Source organism: Amblyomma mixtum, chromosome 8 (genome assembly GCF_055824585.1).
Source record: "Amblyomma mixtum isolate Tamu chromosome 8, ASM5582458v1, whole genome shotgun sequence".
NCBI lineage: Eukaryota > Metazoa > Arthropoda > Arachnida > Ixodida > Ixodidae > Amblyomma > Amblyomma mixtum.
In genome coordinates, this window is record NC_143019.1 from 53,853,479 (window position 1) to 53,868,835 (window position 15,357).

Consider the following 15,357-nt stretch of genomic DNA (forward strand, 5'->3'; position numbering starts at 1 on the left):
GTGCGGAGAAAATGCAAAAACCAAGAAAAGAATTCTATTGAAGGCGGGCCATGACGTCGCCCTGTGACGCACTCCACAGACACCACGCCTCCGGCTTACACCGGAGAAGGAAGGGGTGATTTTGCCTTGCCGAGCCTACTCGACGAGGAGCGGGAGAGAAAAATTTCGAGGAGGGAATGGAAGGAGAGGAGGCTCGCTCAAAGTGAGGTAGAGAGTGTCTGCTGGCCGCGGGTGGGCAGGGGGCCTTTAAAGGCGAAAACCTTTAATGCCTCATACTGTCGTTAGCAGACGCGTCGGCAGCCATGTCGACAGACGCGTCGACAGATTGTCCGCTTTTCGGCGTCACTTCTTAAAAAGAACTGCGCTGAGGGTGGGAATCGGAACCAGGGCCATGGGTTTCATAAATAAAAGGAATAAAGTCAAGAAAAGAAAAAATAAACAAAAATAAAAAAATAAAAATAAGATATGAGAATAAAGCTAAAAAATAAAAATAAAATATGTAACAAAAAGTAAATAAAAACGAACAGTGCGTCAGGGAATGCTTTCGCCTCGCAGAACTTTAGAGAGCCAAAGTGCGCCCTGAATTTTTGACCACGTTGGAGCTAGCATTCTATCTCCGTGTCCGCGCACTATTGGCTACCTCAGCCCTACCGACCCCGTCTCTCCAACTTCATCCATTCGTACCTCTAGCCAAGAAGGATGAACCGGCAAACGCCTCCTTAAAAGGAACCTCTCCAGCCAATGGTGTCTACTGATTCTCTCCCGATTGACCGTGAAATCGCAGGGGTGGGCAGACGAATGGGGAATAACTACGGCTTAATCAAATTGAAATCGGTCACAGTGAGAGTAATCTACGGCAGCCGGAACGTTGGGAAAAGTGGGCTGCTTGCCAGACCAAAGATGCAGATTCGCGGCCTCCCGCTAATTCCCGCTGGGAGAAAGCCACTTGACATTTCGCGCTTGACCGGTCCGCGGGCCGACAGCGCGCTGCGCATAGTGGTGACGCGTGAATACGTGATGCGCGAGATGCGGACCAGCGGCCTGTCGTGTGAATCGGCCTCCCACCGACCGCAGGTGAGAAGCCGTTCTCAGCGCGGCTTAGTGAAAGCGGATCACCTGCTTCTGCTTTCTAGATTCATGTATTTTATTGAAGCTTTTACTGTAGGCTTTCCTTTCCGGCCTGATCACTTCCACTAAGTTTGGCAGCCAAACAGCAATTCATTCCTGCACAAATTGATCTCATTTGTCCTTTCCGAGGCCTTAGTTCAGGGAATTTTTGCAGGCAGCAGTGCGTTTGCCATTTCACAAACATCAATCGCACGTTATTGCTGTTATTGCCCTCTCCCCATTTGAAGCACAAATTCTGAGGTTTGTATTACGTCGTCTAGGCATTTTATGAACAAAGCACAGAGGGAGGAAGTTTAGGAGAGGCCCTCGCTAGTCGAGCGGCACGCCAAAAAGTGTACTGGATGTCAAGTGTTCTCAGACTGGGACTCACTAGCGTGCTGGGACAGTGGCCATCTAGGGGGGGAGGGGGCCCTCGCGCCGGATTCAAAGGATATGATGTAGCGGCCTCTCCTAAATTCTTTCCTTTCTCCATGGAGTGGCGGTCATTTCCTGTCAATATCGCAGCCACCCAATGTGCGTACAAGTGTTTTTTCAATAATATATGTGACATCATTGCTAAGTCAACCAAAGCGTTGTCCTTGGCCACGAACAGAGTTTTGGTTCGCTGTTTTAAAACAGTTCTACTTCGTGCTTTGGAACACGATTCCTTGGACTGGTGACATGCGACTGCAACCAATGTGATGCGATAACTCAAAATGTTGGAAAATCTCCCAGTTGCCTTTTAAACACCTGTATGTTTGATAATCTGAAATAGGATAGGAACCCAACCTGTCCTTGACCATGGCCATTGAGAGTGCCTTGCTTCAATCTTGACTTTCTTTTAAGCACAGTTATACACAAATCTGCACACACGAAGTAATTTACAAAAATGGATGGGATCTTATCACCGGGGTCTACAGGGAGCAATCTGCACGTTACAGCAATTTGCAAAATTTATTCTGTTGAATGCCACATGGCTCACAATGCATTTTTCCAGTGGCAATTGGTGAGTGTTTTTATTTTGCAGTAGTTCTCTCAATAAACTTGTGCGCAACAAGCTATCAACAAAAATTCACCATACGCAACTTTCACTACACCTCTCTACTGAACATACCGAACAAGTCTGCGTGCTCTACAGTTTGTAATAAGTGATATTACACCCACACCTAAATGCCCGGCCTCACGATCCTTGCACATGAACGATGAATAAAAACTTCGAAGTTGGCATGGCCACAATCACTGAGATCCCCCTACAATTCACCCCCGCTATCGCGAGAAATCCCACAGGCATACAGACACCACTTCACATCTCAACTCCAAAAGGTTGACCCCATCCTGCAAAGAAAAACCTCGGACACAAGCTCGGCATACAACATTAACGCTTTGTAACATGGTTTTAATGAATCATGGCCATTATTCTGACCTACCAAGTGTGATCTTGATAGAAGATAAAAACAAACAAAGAAATAGTTCCTCCCAGCTCTTTCACACTGCCTTTGAAAATACTCTAGTAAAGCAACCGGCAAGCATATGAACAGACGCCTCCATCTCCTTGCATGTTATACGTCCCATCATGTTAAGAAGGCTCTTTGCTATAACACTGGCCTGTACATCAACACAGACGTGGCACCAGGACTGCTACTACTTTCTGCACGTCGGCGGTGCCCACCGAATCCTACACCTAGCTTCCATGTCTTCCTCAAAATACGGTAGCAAAGAGCTAAATAAAAAATCGCAGAGACTTTGAGGAACATCCGTAATCCATGGGGCATGTATATAGGCCTCTCCTGTAAAAAAAAAGAAAGAACGAACGTCAGTACTGCCAACTCGTGGTATGCGAGCTAGACAAATGATAGTAACAAGCAAAGCAAGAGTGACATGCCCACTCTTCCAGCGATGCTTACGCGTTTAAACTATCCAGACGCATCAGCATGGGGTGGGTCCAGGGGCTTGATTCTGGCGCTAGACGTCAAGCATGAGCACGGCAGGGTCTTCGACCGCAGCCTTGACCTTCTTGAGGAACGTGACGGCTTCCCTGCCGTCGATCAGGCGGTGGTCGTAGGTCAGGCAGATGTACATCATGGGCCGGATCTCAATCTGCGGGAGCGAGGGATATGGGCCGGTGTATTACTCCACTTGTAAAAGCTTTTACTATTCTGAATAAAATGGAACATCCTGCATGCATGTACCACTAAAAATATATTCCTATTTCAATGACTATCTGCAATGCTGCGAAGTGAAAAAGCAAGCAGAGGATTGTTATGTTATGTTATGCTTATTGCGTTATAATGCATCTTATGCTTTGGCTTCATTTACACATTTTCTGGACTAAAGTCCACAGACTACAGATGTTTAAAAGCTGAAATTTTGCACGGTGCGGACTATCAATGGGTATGGACTACACATGACTTAATTACTAAAGATCATTTGTCAGAGTCAAAGAAGCCTAGCGTGGCTGTCAAAGTAAAAAATATGTAGCCCGACAGCACCTATGACGTTTTTACTGTGGTAAGTCAGATAGCGAAATCAGCTGCCACATGCAATCAGCTTTGATATGCTAGCGAATGCTCCCCACGGTAGCTGCTTTTCAGTGCTAGGATTGTGAGCATATGCGCAAAACCTCGATGAATAACGTCAGGGGCGGCAAAGTAACGCCTCGTACAATGGCTGCTGAAGTTGTTATCAATGACTTCACAAAAGCCGGACTAGGAATGGCTGCAACAAAAGGCATTAATCTCTGGAGGCAATGAAGACACGGACGACCTTTGTCGGAGCCGACATGCTCGACTTAACTGACAGTCCCGGGGAAAGTAATTTTGACAGGTTTTAGTCTGATGCTGGTTTTATAGGGTTTGAAGTTGACCAAAGCTGCTCAGGATACGAGGGACACCGCAGTGGAAGGCTGCGGATAATTTTGACCGTTTGCGGCTCTATAATGTGCACTGACATCGCACAGTACACAGGCCTCTAGCATTTCACCTCCGATGAAATGCGACCGTCACAGACGACATCAAACCAGTGTCTTATGTGGAACTAGCCAAGTGCCATAACCACTGAGCCACCACGCGGCGGGCTTTAGGACTGATTTCTACGGGGTCTATGCAAGTCCCAGAATTTTACAGCTTGACAATAAAATTCTTGCTTAAAGATTGTACAGTAATCTAAAAAACTTATCTTCAGCTGAAATTTGTCCCTCCGGACTATGCACCGGGCATGGACTGTCCAAGCAAGAACTTTTTATTTTAAGCCGAAATGTGCTCCTGCAGAGTGTACACTGAGCGCGGACTATAGTCCGGAAAATACGGTGCATTGCAAGGTGGAATATGGTAGTGATCAGCTCTGTGCATGCATTCCAATGCTCTCTTAATCTCCCATTCATGTATACAGCTCTCCATTTGTTGTCATGTTGAAGAATCATCTGTACATTTAGACTTCTGCATCTCCAGTCGGCTGACGCAACACTTATCCTTGCCCAAAGTGCAGAAATGGTTGGTTCGTGTGTTGGGTTTTACGACGCATAAGCTGCTGAGGCTATCATGCGCCAAACACAGGGTTGGAAAGATCGCAACAAAGTGCAGGCAGGCTAGTTCTTAAAATGTAACAGTTTGATGATGACATTTCCTTCTGTTTTGAGGCAAAGCATCGTAGTTATTCCCATAGAGAGCTTACTTTTTTTCCCCTATAGTACATTTATGAAATTTTGAAGAGTAAATTCCGTTCTGTTGTATGGGTTAATGCCTCAAAGCTGCACATAGGCTAAGAGAGGTGACCTAGTGGAAGGAATCTCCAGATTACTTTCAAGCACCCCCCCCCCCCCCCCCCCCCCATTCTAAGGGGTTCTTTAGTGTCCACTGACACCACACAGTACACAGGTGCTTTTTGCATCTTGCCTCCATTTAAACGGCAAAGTTGTGGCTGGCACTTGATCCCGTGGATCAGGGGAGTGAGCACATTGCACGGCCTAATATAAATTAACAAAGTTTTATATTTTGACAAATCGAGTAGCCAGCATGCTCATCATGTGATGCGTTAACCATGTCAGTAAACAAGCATGTGCGCAGAAGAAGAAGCCAATTCTGGCCAACGGCAGGCGAGAGCCTCAACAATGGCTGCAAGAACTGAAATGCGGCCCACTGGAATTACTGCGTACAAGACTGCTTTTTCTGAAATATAAAATGTTAAAGGCCAATCAAGTTTATTATTTCAAATTATTTCAGTACATAAAGAAAGCGAAGCTTTACAGTGTATGAAATTCTAGTGCAGCTCCTGCATACTCACTTCGTAGGGAAACATTACGGCCACCCAAAGTAAGGACGAATTATGGGCGACAACTTATTGAATATCAAACAGCTAACCTTCTGAACAAAATGCAAGAATTAACAGATCTGAGTGCTAATGTCTCTAAAAACACGCTTAAAGCTCTGCTGCTCGAAAATAACTTAGAATTCAATTAATCTGCGATGTTTCTGTCCATAGTTTTATTTTCTGGGAGTGCATTATCTTTTTGAACCTTGCTGGCTGTTGTGTGTTGCTATTATGATTTTGCTATCATGTTGCTATTATGATTTTGCTATCATGTTGCTAAACTTGCAACAACCATGTTTCAGAATTGTGTACTTGCTTGTGCTTCTTTGCACTAGGTATTCTGTGTTGGCATGTACGGTCTATTGTTTGCTACATACGCCTTTTTTTTTTCTCGCATAATTTATTCACCCTTTTTTTCCCCTCAGTGCTGTGACTTTTTCTTATTTCCCCCCGAAGACCTTGGTGTGGAACTTTTCGTGTAAAACTATGTTAAATGGCTGTTTGTGCCAAACTGTGTGCGGGGCAAGAGCCATCGTCAGGCGTTCCGCCTTTTGCTCTTGCTCCTCTTTCTGTATCAGAAAGGAAACAAATCAAAATCAAAAATCAAACCTTTCCATTGATTGCCACCGGCCGCTCGAAAATGGCATGCATGCCCAGAATGGCCGACTGGGGTGGGTTGATGATGGGCGTGCCGAACATGGAGCCAAAGACGCCACCATTGCTGATGGTGAAGGTGCCGCCATCCATGTCCTCGATGGCTAGGCTTCCGGTGCGCGCCTTCTCGCCCAGCTCGAAGATGGCCTTCTCGATGTCGGCGTAGTTCATCCGCTCACAGTTGCGAACCACAGGAACGACCAGGCCCTGGAGAATAGAGCGAACAAGCACGACAGCTGTCAGCAGGGGAAGGCTACATGCCAAAGGTTTAAAAACCCTATTTTGCAGAACAAAAAATTTCTTTCTTACAGAAACAAGAATGCTCAACGCATTCGCTTCCACAGAACACAGCCCACAAAGCCCAGAACTGCAGCCTATGCTTCAGTGTGATGGCACCAAACGTATCGCCATTTTGAGAATGTGTTCCAAAGTCGCCAAAAATTTTTTCTGTGGGCTCCCAAGGTCTCGGAACATTTAAAGTCACTGGCAAAACTGACAAAGGCTACAGAGAAGACCTAGGATAATAACTCAACATGAAAGAAAAACTTGGGAGACCCTTATGTTCATGTTAGAAGCACGATGCAATAGCATTAAAAGGTCCCTATGGCTGCATGGTGTTTTGGCACACTTTTTCACAGACTTCGACACGCGTTGCCATCACATACTGCTTTATTACACATCACCATCCATATTAATTGGTGACATTAATTAGTGGCCCTAGTTAACTAAGTGTTCTGTAATGTAATTTGCCAACTGTGCAGTGTGAGGTGCTCGTACAAGGCTTATATTTATCCCACTGGACGAACATTCCTCAGTGGTGTAGAGGTAATATGCTTGGCTCCCGACCCATAGGACAGCAGTTTGATTCCGTTTGACCACCATTTTTTCTTTTCAGAAAAACTGTTTTTACACATCACTTCCCTCTCGAGCAATCAGGCATTTCCAGTCAAGCCGACACTGGGTTTTTGTACCGAACCGGACCTTCAAAACTATAGCGCTTAAAGTTCGGTGGCCTAGTTAAAAAAAAAAGAAAGTAAAGCCCCAAAATTCCCTATGTGCCACCTGATCTTTTGCATTAATCTCTAAGTAAAATTTGTTTGATAACTCGTCTCTCTACTGCTATGCAGAGCCATATATCTACTTGTAGGAGATTTCGGCACTTTTTTGATCTTGCTGCCAGTCTGGCAACTGCGACAGAGGCGTCTGGCAACACAGAGCACCCCCCCGCCTCCCATCATCTTATGCCAAGGTTGTGCAAGCAGCTACAATGTTTCGGAAGTTGGTGTGTGAGGTGGTTCTGACAGACAGACAGACAGACAGACAAACAGACAGACAGATTTATTTGACATCATGTGTACACAATGTCGGGAACATGGGCAAAAAGCCGGAAAAAGCGCGGCTTGACAGGGCCCATGTTCCCTATTAATAAAGCCTACATATGTTATGAATTCTGGTAACAAACACAATTTGACAACAGCAACGATTAGGAAATGGTACAAAGATCACCTTTAAAAAACGCAGTTTAGTACTCAATTCGACGTAGGAGTATGAAGTAGCAATGAGGGTTATTAAGAAAGTCAATTTGGAATATAAGTGATTAAGATATGTTACAATAACAATGCTTATTAATAGTTTACTATACAATTCAACATAGCAATATGAAGTAGAAATCAAAAATGCAAAACAGAATTTGGAAAATACAAAACTATTACAAATTATCACAGTTCAAATCAAACAGTATGAAAAAGTTTACCACACAGACATTTATCGCTGGACACAAATGATCATGTAATATTGCCGAGTGAGTTGAGTAATGATGGCAGTCTGTAACTTAGTGCCTGGGTTCCGTAGTTAGTTCGTGTTTTTGGAATGTACCATGTTTCGTTATGCCGGGTATCGTAAACGTTAGCATTTCTTGTGAGGTTAGATAGCTCTTGAAATAAATTGTTACCCTGTTTTTTGCTTCCTATAAATCACCTAAGGAGTAAGTCATTGTGTATGGAATTCATGGTGGCTATGGAAAGTCTGTTAAAAAGTGGTTCTGTGTGAGCGAGGCGCGGTGCGTTAGCAATTGCATGGACAGCTTTCTTTTCTAATAATAACAGCTTAGTAATGTTAGTTGCGTTGGTGGTACCCCAGACCAGGTGGCAATAGTTAATATGCGATAAAAATAGTGAATTATATAATAGCACCTTAGTGGCCCGCAGTAAGAAAAAGCGTAATCTTGTTAATATGCCAACACCTTTCGCAAGTTTTTTAAGAATGAGTTGGACGTGATTATTCCATGTTAGGTGTGCGTCAAATATATCACTTTATGATGGATCTGCTGCATCTTTTGCCGCTCTCTGAGCATGTAACGACTGTGCACATGCTCGCATCAGTGTCAAATTAAAAGCAAACGGGATAATTTGGATGCGAGAACCTACACTCAAAAACGCATGCTGCTAAAGAAATAAAGGCAGAGTAAATTAAAACTTCCCCGCAGCAGTCTTTGCGTTACTGAAGTGAGAATCAGGTGCATTCGTTTTCAGACTTCTTCTACTAAAATCTTCCTGTTATCCTTTTCCCGTTTCAAATGTTGTTTACGTTTCATTTGATGCTGACTGTACGTCATTGCGGTTGTTTTCTTCGATAAATGCTCTTCCGAGATACCGTGCTAGCTGGATCACAAAGGCGAGCTTCGGGTGCCTGGGCACAAAATGGCAGATGCCTGTTGGCCCCAGCTTTTCGTTGAGCTTTCCGCGGAAGTGAAATGCAGAAAAAGGGACAGCTACAACCTGAGCGACTAAGGGGATTAACATACTATGCTGCCTCAAAGAAGCTTCAGTTGGTGGGCTCAGACACAATGCTAACTACTACTTAAAAGAAATGAAAACAGAGAAACAATGCATAGTTTGTTGTTCTGCTAAGCAAGCGAGCGAACAAACAAACAAACAGGTTAGGAGTTGCCCTTACCATATGAGCTTGTTTTCTTTGCCAGTATTTTTCTTAAGCATTGAAATTTTTCTCTGCCTAAAAACTTGTTTTTAATATTTTGTGGTGAGACCACAAAAATTTAAAAGCCTATGTGGTTGGTTATGCCCATTTATATTTCAAAAGCCTTACCACTTAACCCGTCTGGCTACCATTAACTCATGATGGGATGATGATAGAAGGAGAGCACATTGTTCCCATAATTTTGCAATTATCCTGTTCTGCAACCATGTCGACATCTCACAAACAGTGGTCAACCACAGATCGAAAATGTAACAGCACACACCTTTGGCGTAGAAACGGCCACGCTGATGTCAATGTAGTCACGGTACACAATTTCTTGCTCATCGATGACTGGAACAAAGAGATAGAAGGCATTAAAACCAGGAAAACAAACTGCATTATAAGAGCAATAGCCCACATACAAAATTACTAACTGCAACAGAAGAGCACTGAGCAAACGCACAACAGCGGACCGGTCGATAAAGCCGGCACAAAAGGTGGACCACGGGAAGCAGACACGATGGTCAGAGCTCAGGCAGAGCTCGAGGATTGTCTGCAAACGGCAGTTACCGCAAGCGTGCACTTACTGCAGGGAGCAGTGCTAATATCAAACCCCAGAAATCTGGTGTCCGGTGAAGTAAAGCCTCTAGCCAAAGTAAGGAGCCCCCGCCCTCCACCTCCACACTACAGGAACACCATCCCCTAGCTATACCCACTCACTGCCACCCTTGATCCCACGAGAAGCGCCATACACAACCAACCACCCAACTCTACCCTCAACAAGCATCAACTACCACTTAACCTCCCACCTCCACCGTCTACAAGGCCTCCGTCCATTAAAAGAGCGTGCAGAAATGGAACAAAAAAGCGCAGGTGAAATCGAATGCAAAGACACAGTGAGAAAGCTGGCTACCCCCTAGAAGCACTACCCTGAGGACCAAGTACCACATTAGCATAAATAGGTATTACCAATTTTGGGTACTAGCAAGGTGAGATTACACATAAAATTCTTCCACTCAAATTTTGAGCAACAAAGAAATAACAACCATAAATTTACATTTACATGAGGAGAACTGAAATAAAAAGCTATGTGGCCTACCAAATTCATCATAGTACAAGATGAATTTGTCCTAGTGTAATAAACTTAACGCAGTATCACTGCTTCACTATGATCAGTTGCTCCAACAAGTGAGCCAACCAAGATTCAGGCCATGATCCAGCCAAGCACAATGGTAGAGTTACTGCCCTAGTGTAGAGGCAGCCCAGGACCTGAGCCCCTTAGCAGGATAAAACTTTTCTTTGGCGATTTGAGTAAGGTTTACAAGCCTTCCTTTAGTCCCCAGCTGGGTTCAGGTGGGTGCCGAACAATTTTTCCATGTTTAAAGTTTCAATTATTTTCTCGCATGGACTACCTCGGAAGATCCCCACAAACACCCTGGTTGCAGTGCTGACAACGCACTCACCAGCGTTGACCACCGGCTGGTCCTGCAGAGCGAATGCTGCAGCCTTGACAAATGGAGACATGAAGCCCAGCTTGACGCCATGCTTCTTGGCAAATGCATCCTTGTACTTGCTGCGCATCTGAATGACGCTCCTGCACCAGGCGAAGGAAACAACCAACCTCGCTTTCAGTGAACCCCGCTACGAGAGAGAGGTCATAACTGCAAACACAGGTGATGACGTCCTCATGCAGTAGGAGCAGTGGTGTAGTCAGAAATTTCATTGCAGAGGGCATGGAAGTCTGTTACGGTATACAACATGTGGGGGTTTGGTGTCCCATAGTGGCACGAGAGCTACAATGAACACCGTATGGGGCAGCTCCTGGTTAATTCCAACCACCTGCAAATTTTTAACATGCACTGACCTCGCACAGTCCACAGGCGTGATTGCATTTCATTCCCATAAATATAGGGTGTAAGTGGTCAGCCACGTCTCAGTGGGGTGGCAGAATATCAGCTTCAGCTCAATTAGCTCCCTATTCCCATATAGTTGACTTAAACATGAATGATTGTCGAATGCCATTCCGAAACGCCTCCCGTTTCATCCTACTTAACTTCAATCGTACTGCAAGTGTCACCTCCATGAAAAATACGCTCAACCTCCCACCCTTAGCCTCCCGTCGAAAATTTTCACGGTTATGTTTATTTCATAAAATTTTTTACAACTGTCCCAATCTACGCGATGAATTGATATCTCCTCCGTCTTTCATCTCTCCACGGCTAGATCACGTTCACAAGGTCGGTATAACGTCGCACGAAACAAAAGCTTGTTCTCAGTCGTTCATTCCCCGTACATCAGCAGATTGGAACCACCTTCCCGGATCGACAGCCTGCATTCAAGACACCCTGCGCTTCCGTAACAATTTAGCTAACATTGTATACTAAGGCTCACAACAAATGTACTTATCATTCTCCATTTCCTTTGTTTACTTTAGTTTCCTTTGTTTGTTCTCTTACCTTGCACTTACATATTATGCTTACTTCTTTTACTGAATTGTATAACCAGGAACATGACGCTTGTATGTTGAATTTTTGTTTTTGTTCACTTTCTGTAATTTGTAACCACTCCCCTCTGAAATGCCTTTGGCCCTGAGGGTATCAATAATAAATAAATAAATAAATAAATAAATAAAAAGCGTTCACTGGCCAATACGAGCACTGATGCACTGCTTACACACTGCAGTAGAAACAGCACTGTCTGCTGAGCAGCGCTACAAGGTTAACAGAGCACCCAGCCACAGTGCAACACAGAGACCGACACGGTGCATTAATAGCAGCAAGGAATCACAACACAAAAGAATATGAACTTCCTACTAATGCAAGCACGGGCAAATGATTAGCAATATAACACGTGCCACTCGTCTACATTAGTTTTCATGTCATTTTTCAGCCACATAACAGTTTAGCCCATGGCAGGCAGCCATAAATGAAATCAGAAGTCAAGGAATACTCTGCTAAGCAAGCAATGGTGAGTTCAGGAACATGACACCATGTTTTAAATTACAGTCAAATCCACTTATAACAATACTGAAGTGCCATGGAAATACCATTGTTATAACCAATAATTGTTATAACAGGGTTGTGCTGAAAATACCACAGAACACACGCAAAAGTTGACGGTGCCACTACTGACCATTGTTACCGTATTTACTCGCGTAATAGGCGCACTCGCATAATAGGCGCACCCCTAGTTATGGCGCGAAAAATCAGATTTTTTTATTTCCGCGCATAATAGGCGCACCCCGAACTTGGCACTGTGATCAATACTGTATTTACACGATTGCAAGCCGACGCCTCGCCACCCCCCGCTTCCCAATCTTTATTTTAACAAAGTTTTTGCTGAACTGACTACTAGTCCCTACTAGTGCTGCTGCCGTCGCAGCTGCTGCGGACCCACAGCACGTACAACGACATCGCGTAGAACAGCCGCACACAGTTTTCAGGGATGCTCACTTTAAACGTCTGTTTGGAAAGCTTCATCTCCAGCCGGAAACGTTCCCGACTTAGGCCCGCGAAAACCTCGGCGCTTGAAGTCGCGTACGAAAATTTAGGGACGCCGCACTTCTCGGCACGTCGTATTTTCCGACCTGCTGCACGCTTGCCGCGTTCGAGAGCAAACTCCCAGCCGTGTAGCTGTTAAGGTTCTTGCCCGTCGAGCTAAAACATCAACGCTCCGCGGCAAAGCTATAAACCACGATAACTATCGCGCTACCGCAAATCCCGGCACTTGACAGCAACAACAACAACAACAAAAAAAAACGAGCTGGAGATGCTGATGGCGATATAGATAGCGAAAGCTCGCGGCGGAGGAAAACGATGATGATGATGAGCTTGGCCTTGGGCGGCGTCTGGAAGCTCCTGTGCGCGTGTGTGGCCTCCGCGATCAAGCGCCCGTTGCGCGCAGCCGGAGCCGATCGCGGAGGCCTCGGCGCGTGCATTCCGAAAGTTTCGGTGCGGCCCTTACACGGACCTTTTTTTTTTTTTTACATTTTCTTCGCGAAAATGAGGTGCGGCCCGTACACGAGTGCGTTTACGCGGTGTGTTCAATTTTGCGAGTCGAAAAATTTCCGGAAATTTTACCCCGCGTAATAGGCGCACCCCGAACTTTGAGCCGGATTTTCTGGAAAAAAAGTGCGCCTATTATGCGAGTAAATACGGTATATCCGATATATCATTATAACCGGTATTGTTATAAGTGGGTTTGACTGTATCACTCATCGAAAGCAGCAATACAGTGCGCTTTTTTTTCAATGATTACAGGCGCAAATCAGTACACAATGCTCTGATACCCCTAATAACTTCTTTTAACAAACCCTGAAATGGTCAGAGGCTCAAAAGCACTCAACTATGTAGTGTGTCCCCAAGTACTTCATTCAAAAGGAAGTTCCAGGGTGAAGAATCTTTCAGTCCCCCCAAAAAACTATCAAGCTATGTAAACCTTGCTCCTACACCTAAGCACTTTTTTTTTTTTTTTTACAGAAAAAGACTTCAGGTGCGGAAACAGTTAGTAAGGAAAACAACCTTTTACTATCCACCTGTACACAGACATGCGAGTGACAAAGGAAAGATGTATGAATTTCATTAATCTTACGCTGCACATAGATATTTGTTTTAGTATAGCTTTGTTCAACAGCTCTGTGACTAAGCTCAACTAACATACCACACTATTACGATGTCATTAAGCAACCTGTAATTCCCAGCATCCCCAGTTTGATGGCAACCTTATTCCATGAAAAGAAACAAAGCACTAAAAAAATATTTAGATTCTAAACAAACTTTATAATTTAAGCGACCGCCAATGGGAAAGAAAAACAGGCACCTAATTCTGTGTCAACACTTTAAGTTATTTCGTTTGGTGGAACAGCTTCACAAGCAGGCAGAGGTATTTGCTGGATAATTTAGAAGGTCAGAATAATCACAATATAATTACACACACGCAGTTTCACAAAGAGCTCAAGACCAGATTCTGAGTGCATCCAAATTTAAAGCTTGCTAAGGTTGGTTAATTTACGGGATTTAACATCCCAAGGTGACCTGAGGGACGCTGCAGTGGAGGGCTCTGGATAATTTAGACTAGCGGGGTTTCTTTAACGTACACTGACATCGTACAGTATATGGTCCACTAGCATTTCATCTCCATCGAAATGCGACCGCTGCAGCTGGGATTGATCCCGGGTCTTTTGGGTCAACAATCAAGCACCATAACCACTGAGCCACTGCAGCGGCTAGAGCTTGTTAAGAAATGAAAGATGCAGTGCTCACACCCTGCTGCAACCCAAACAGAGCATTTTTGTAAGCATCGTCGACCTTTTCCCACAACAAAGGTTTGCACTCACGTCATGTCGACCTCATTGAAGGTTGTCAGCATGGCGTATGTATTTTGTGCGTCCTTCAGTCGCTGTGCGATTCTTTGCCGCATGCGGTTCATTTTCACCTGCAGAGAAACAAAGGGAGAGGTGTCTTCAATGCACAAGCAGGGGTCTAAACTCCTGCAATAAAACTCCGAAACCAACACAGTTTCCCACATCCGCAAAACAATGGAAGGGGAGAGACACCCAAATTCTCCGTTCTCTCTTAACGAACGCTTTTGTTTCACAAGCGATTTGTGGATTTTTACAAGCCGAACCAGCATTGTAAGCAATGAGAGAGATCATAGTGGAGGGCTCTGGTATCCGGAGTAATTAAGGCCACTTGGACTTTGAAGGCAGGCCATTTCCGGGGGGACCTTGTACTGGGCGCTTTGCCGGGGACTTGGAAAGCTCTCCACGCAACATGAGTGCTCATTCATTTTGCAAGTAACGTGGGTCTCGACTTGTGCTTGCAATCCAGCCTGCTGATCATATGCTGATATGTTAATATGCTTGCATATTTCATCAGCCTGCATCATCACCCATCACAATCCTATTGGTTTCCCTCATCTCCTATCCCAATGCTGGGTAGCAGGCCAAGTAAGCATCGCTCAGATCGACCTTTCTGCCTCTCTTCAAAAAACTCTCTTTCCCTCTTTCAGTGCCTTAGTAGTACTTTTGCATTTTGTCTTTTTAAATTCAAGAACAGTGGCTGGGAGTTGGAATCCTTGTGCTAAGCACCTTGAGCTAAGTAGTGAAACACTCTTGCCACTGAGTCAAGGCAGTGGCTATTCATTTCATGTAGCAAGTTGTTTTCTGCCGGTGAACACCAAAAGCACTACAGTCGAACCTCGTTATAACGAAACCGTTTATAACGAAATATTGGCAAAGGAATGACGATTCCCCTTGGAAGTTCGGTCAAGACGGGCTGTAACGAAGTTACGGCTACAACGAAGTAGTCGCTGGGC

The 15,357-nt window shown here is 44.7% G+C and overlaps 1 protein-coding gene across 1 annotated transcript in view; it reads right to left on the reverse strand.

Annotated features, from left to right (window-relative positions):
- Positions 1-3,021: 3,021 nt before the first annotated feature.
- The window catches only part of LOC149332462 (dihydrolipoyllysine-residue succinyltransferase component of 2-oxoglutarate dehydrogenase complex, mitochondrial-like), a 47,741-nt gene continuing 35,405 nt past the window's right edge, over positions 3,022-15,357 (reverse strand). The window contains exons 13-17 of the mRNA XM_089558068.1: positions 14,378-14,475; positions 10,506-10,636; positions 9,326-9,393; positions 6,022-6,273; positions 3,022-3,204 (exon numbers count right to left, since the gene is read on the reverse strand). Coding sequence (XP_089414194.1) covers positions 3,070-3,204; positions 6,022-6,273; positions 9,326-9,393; positions 10,506-10,636; positions 14,378-14,475 — 684 coding nt within the window. The 3' untranslated portion in view covers positions 3,022-3,069. The remainder of the gene's footprint in view (positions 3,205-6,021; positions 6,274-9,325; positions 9,394-10,505; positions 10,637-14,377; positions 14,476-15,357) is intronic.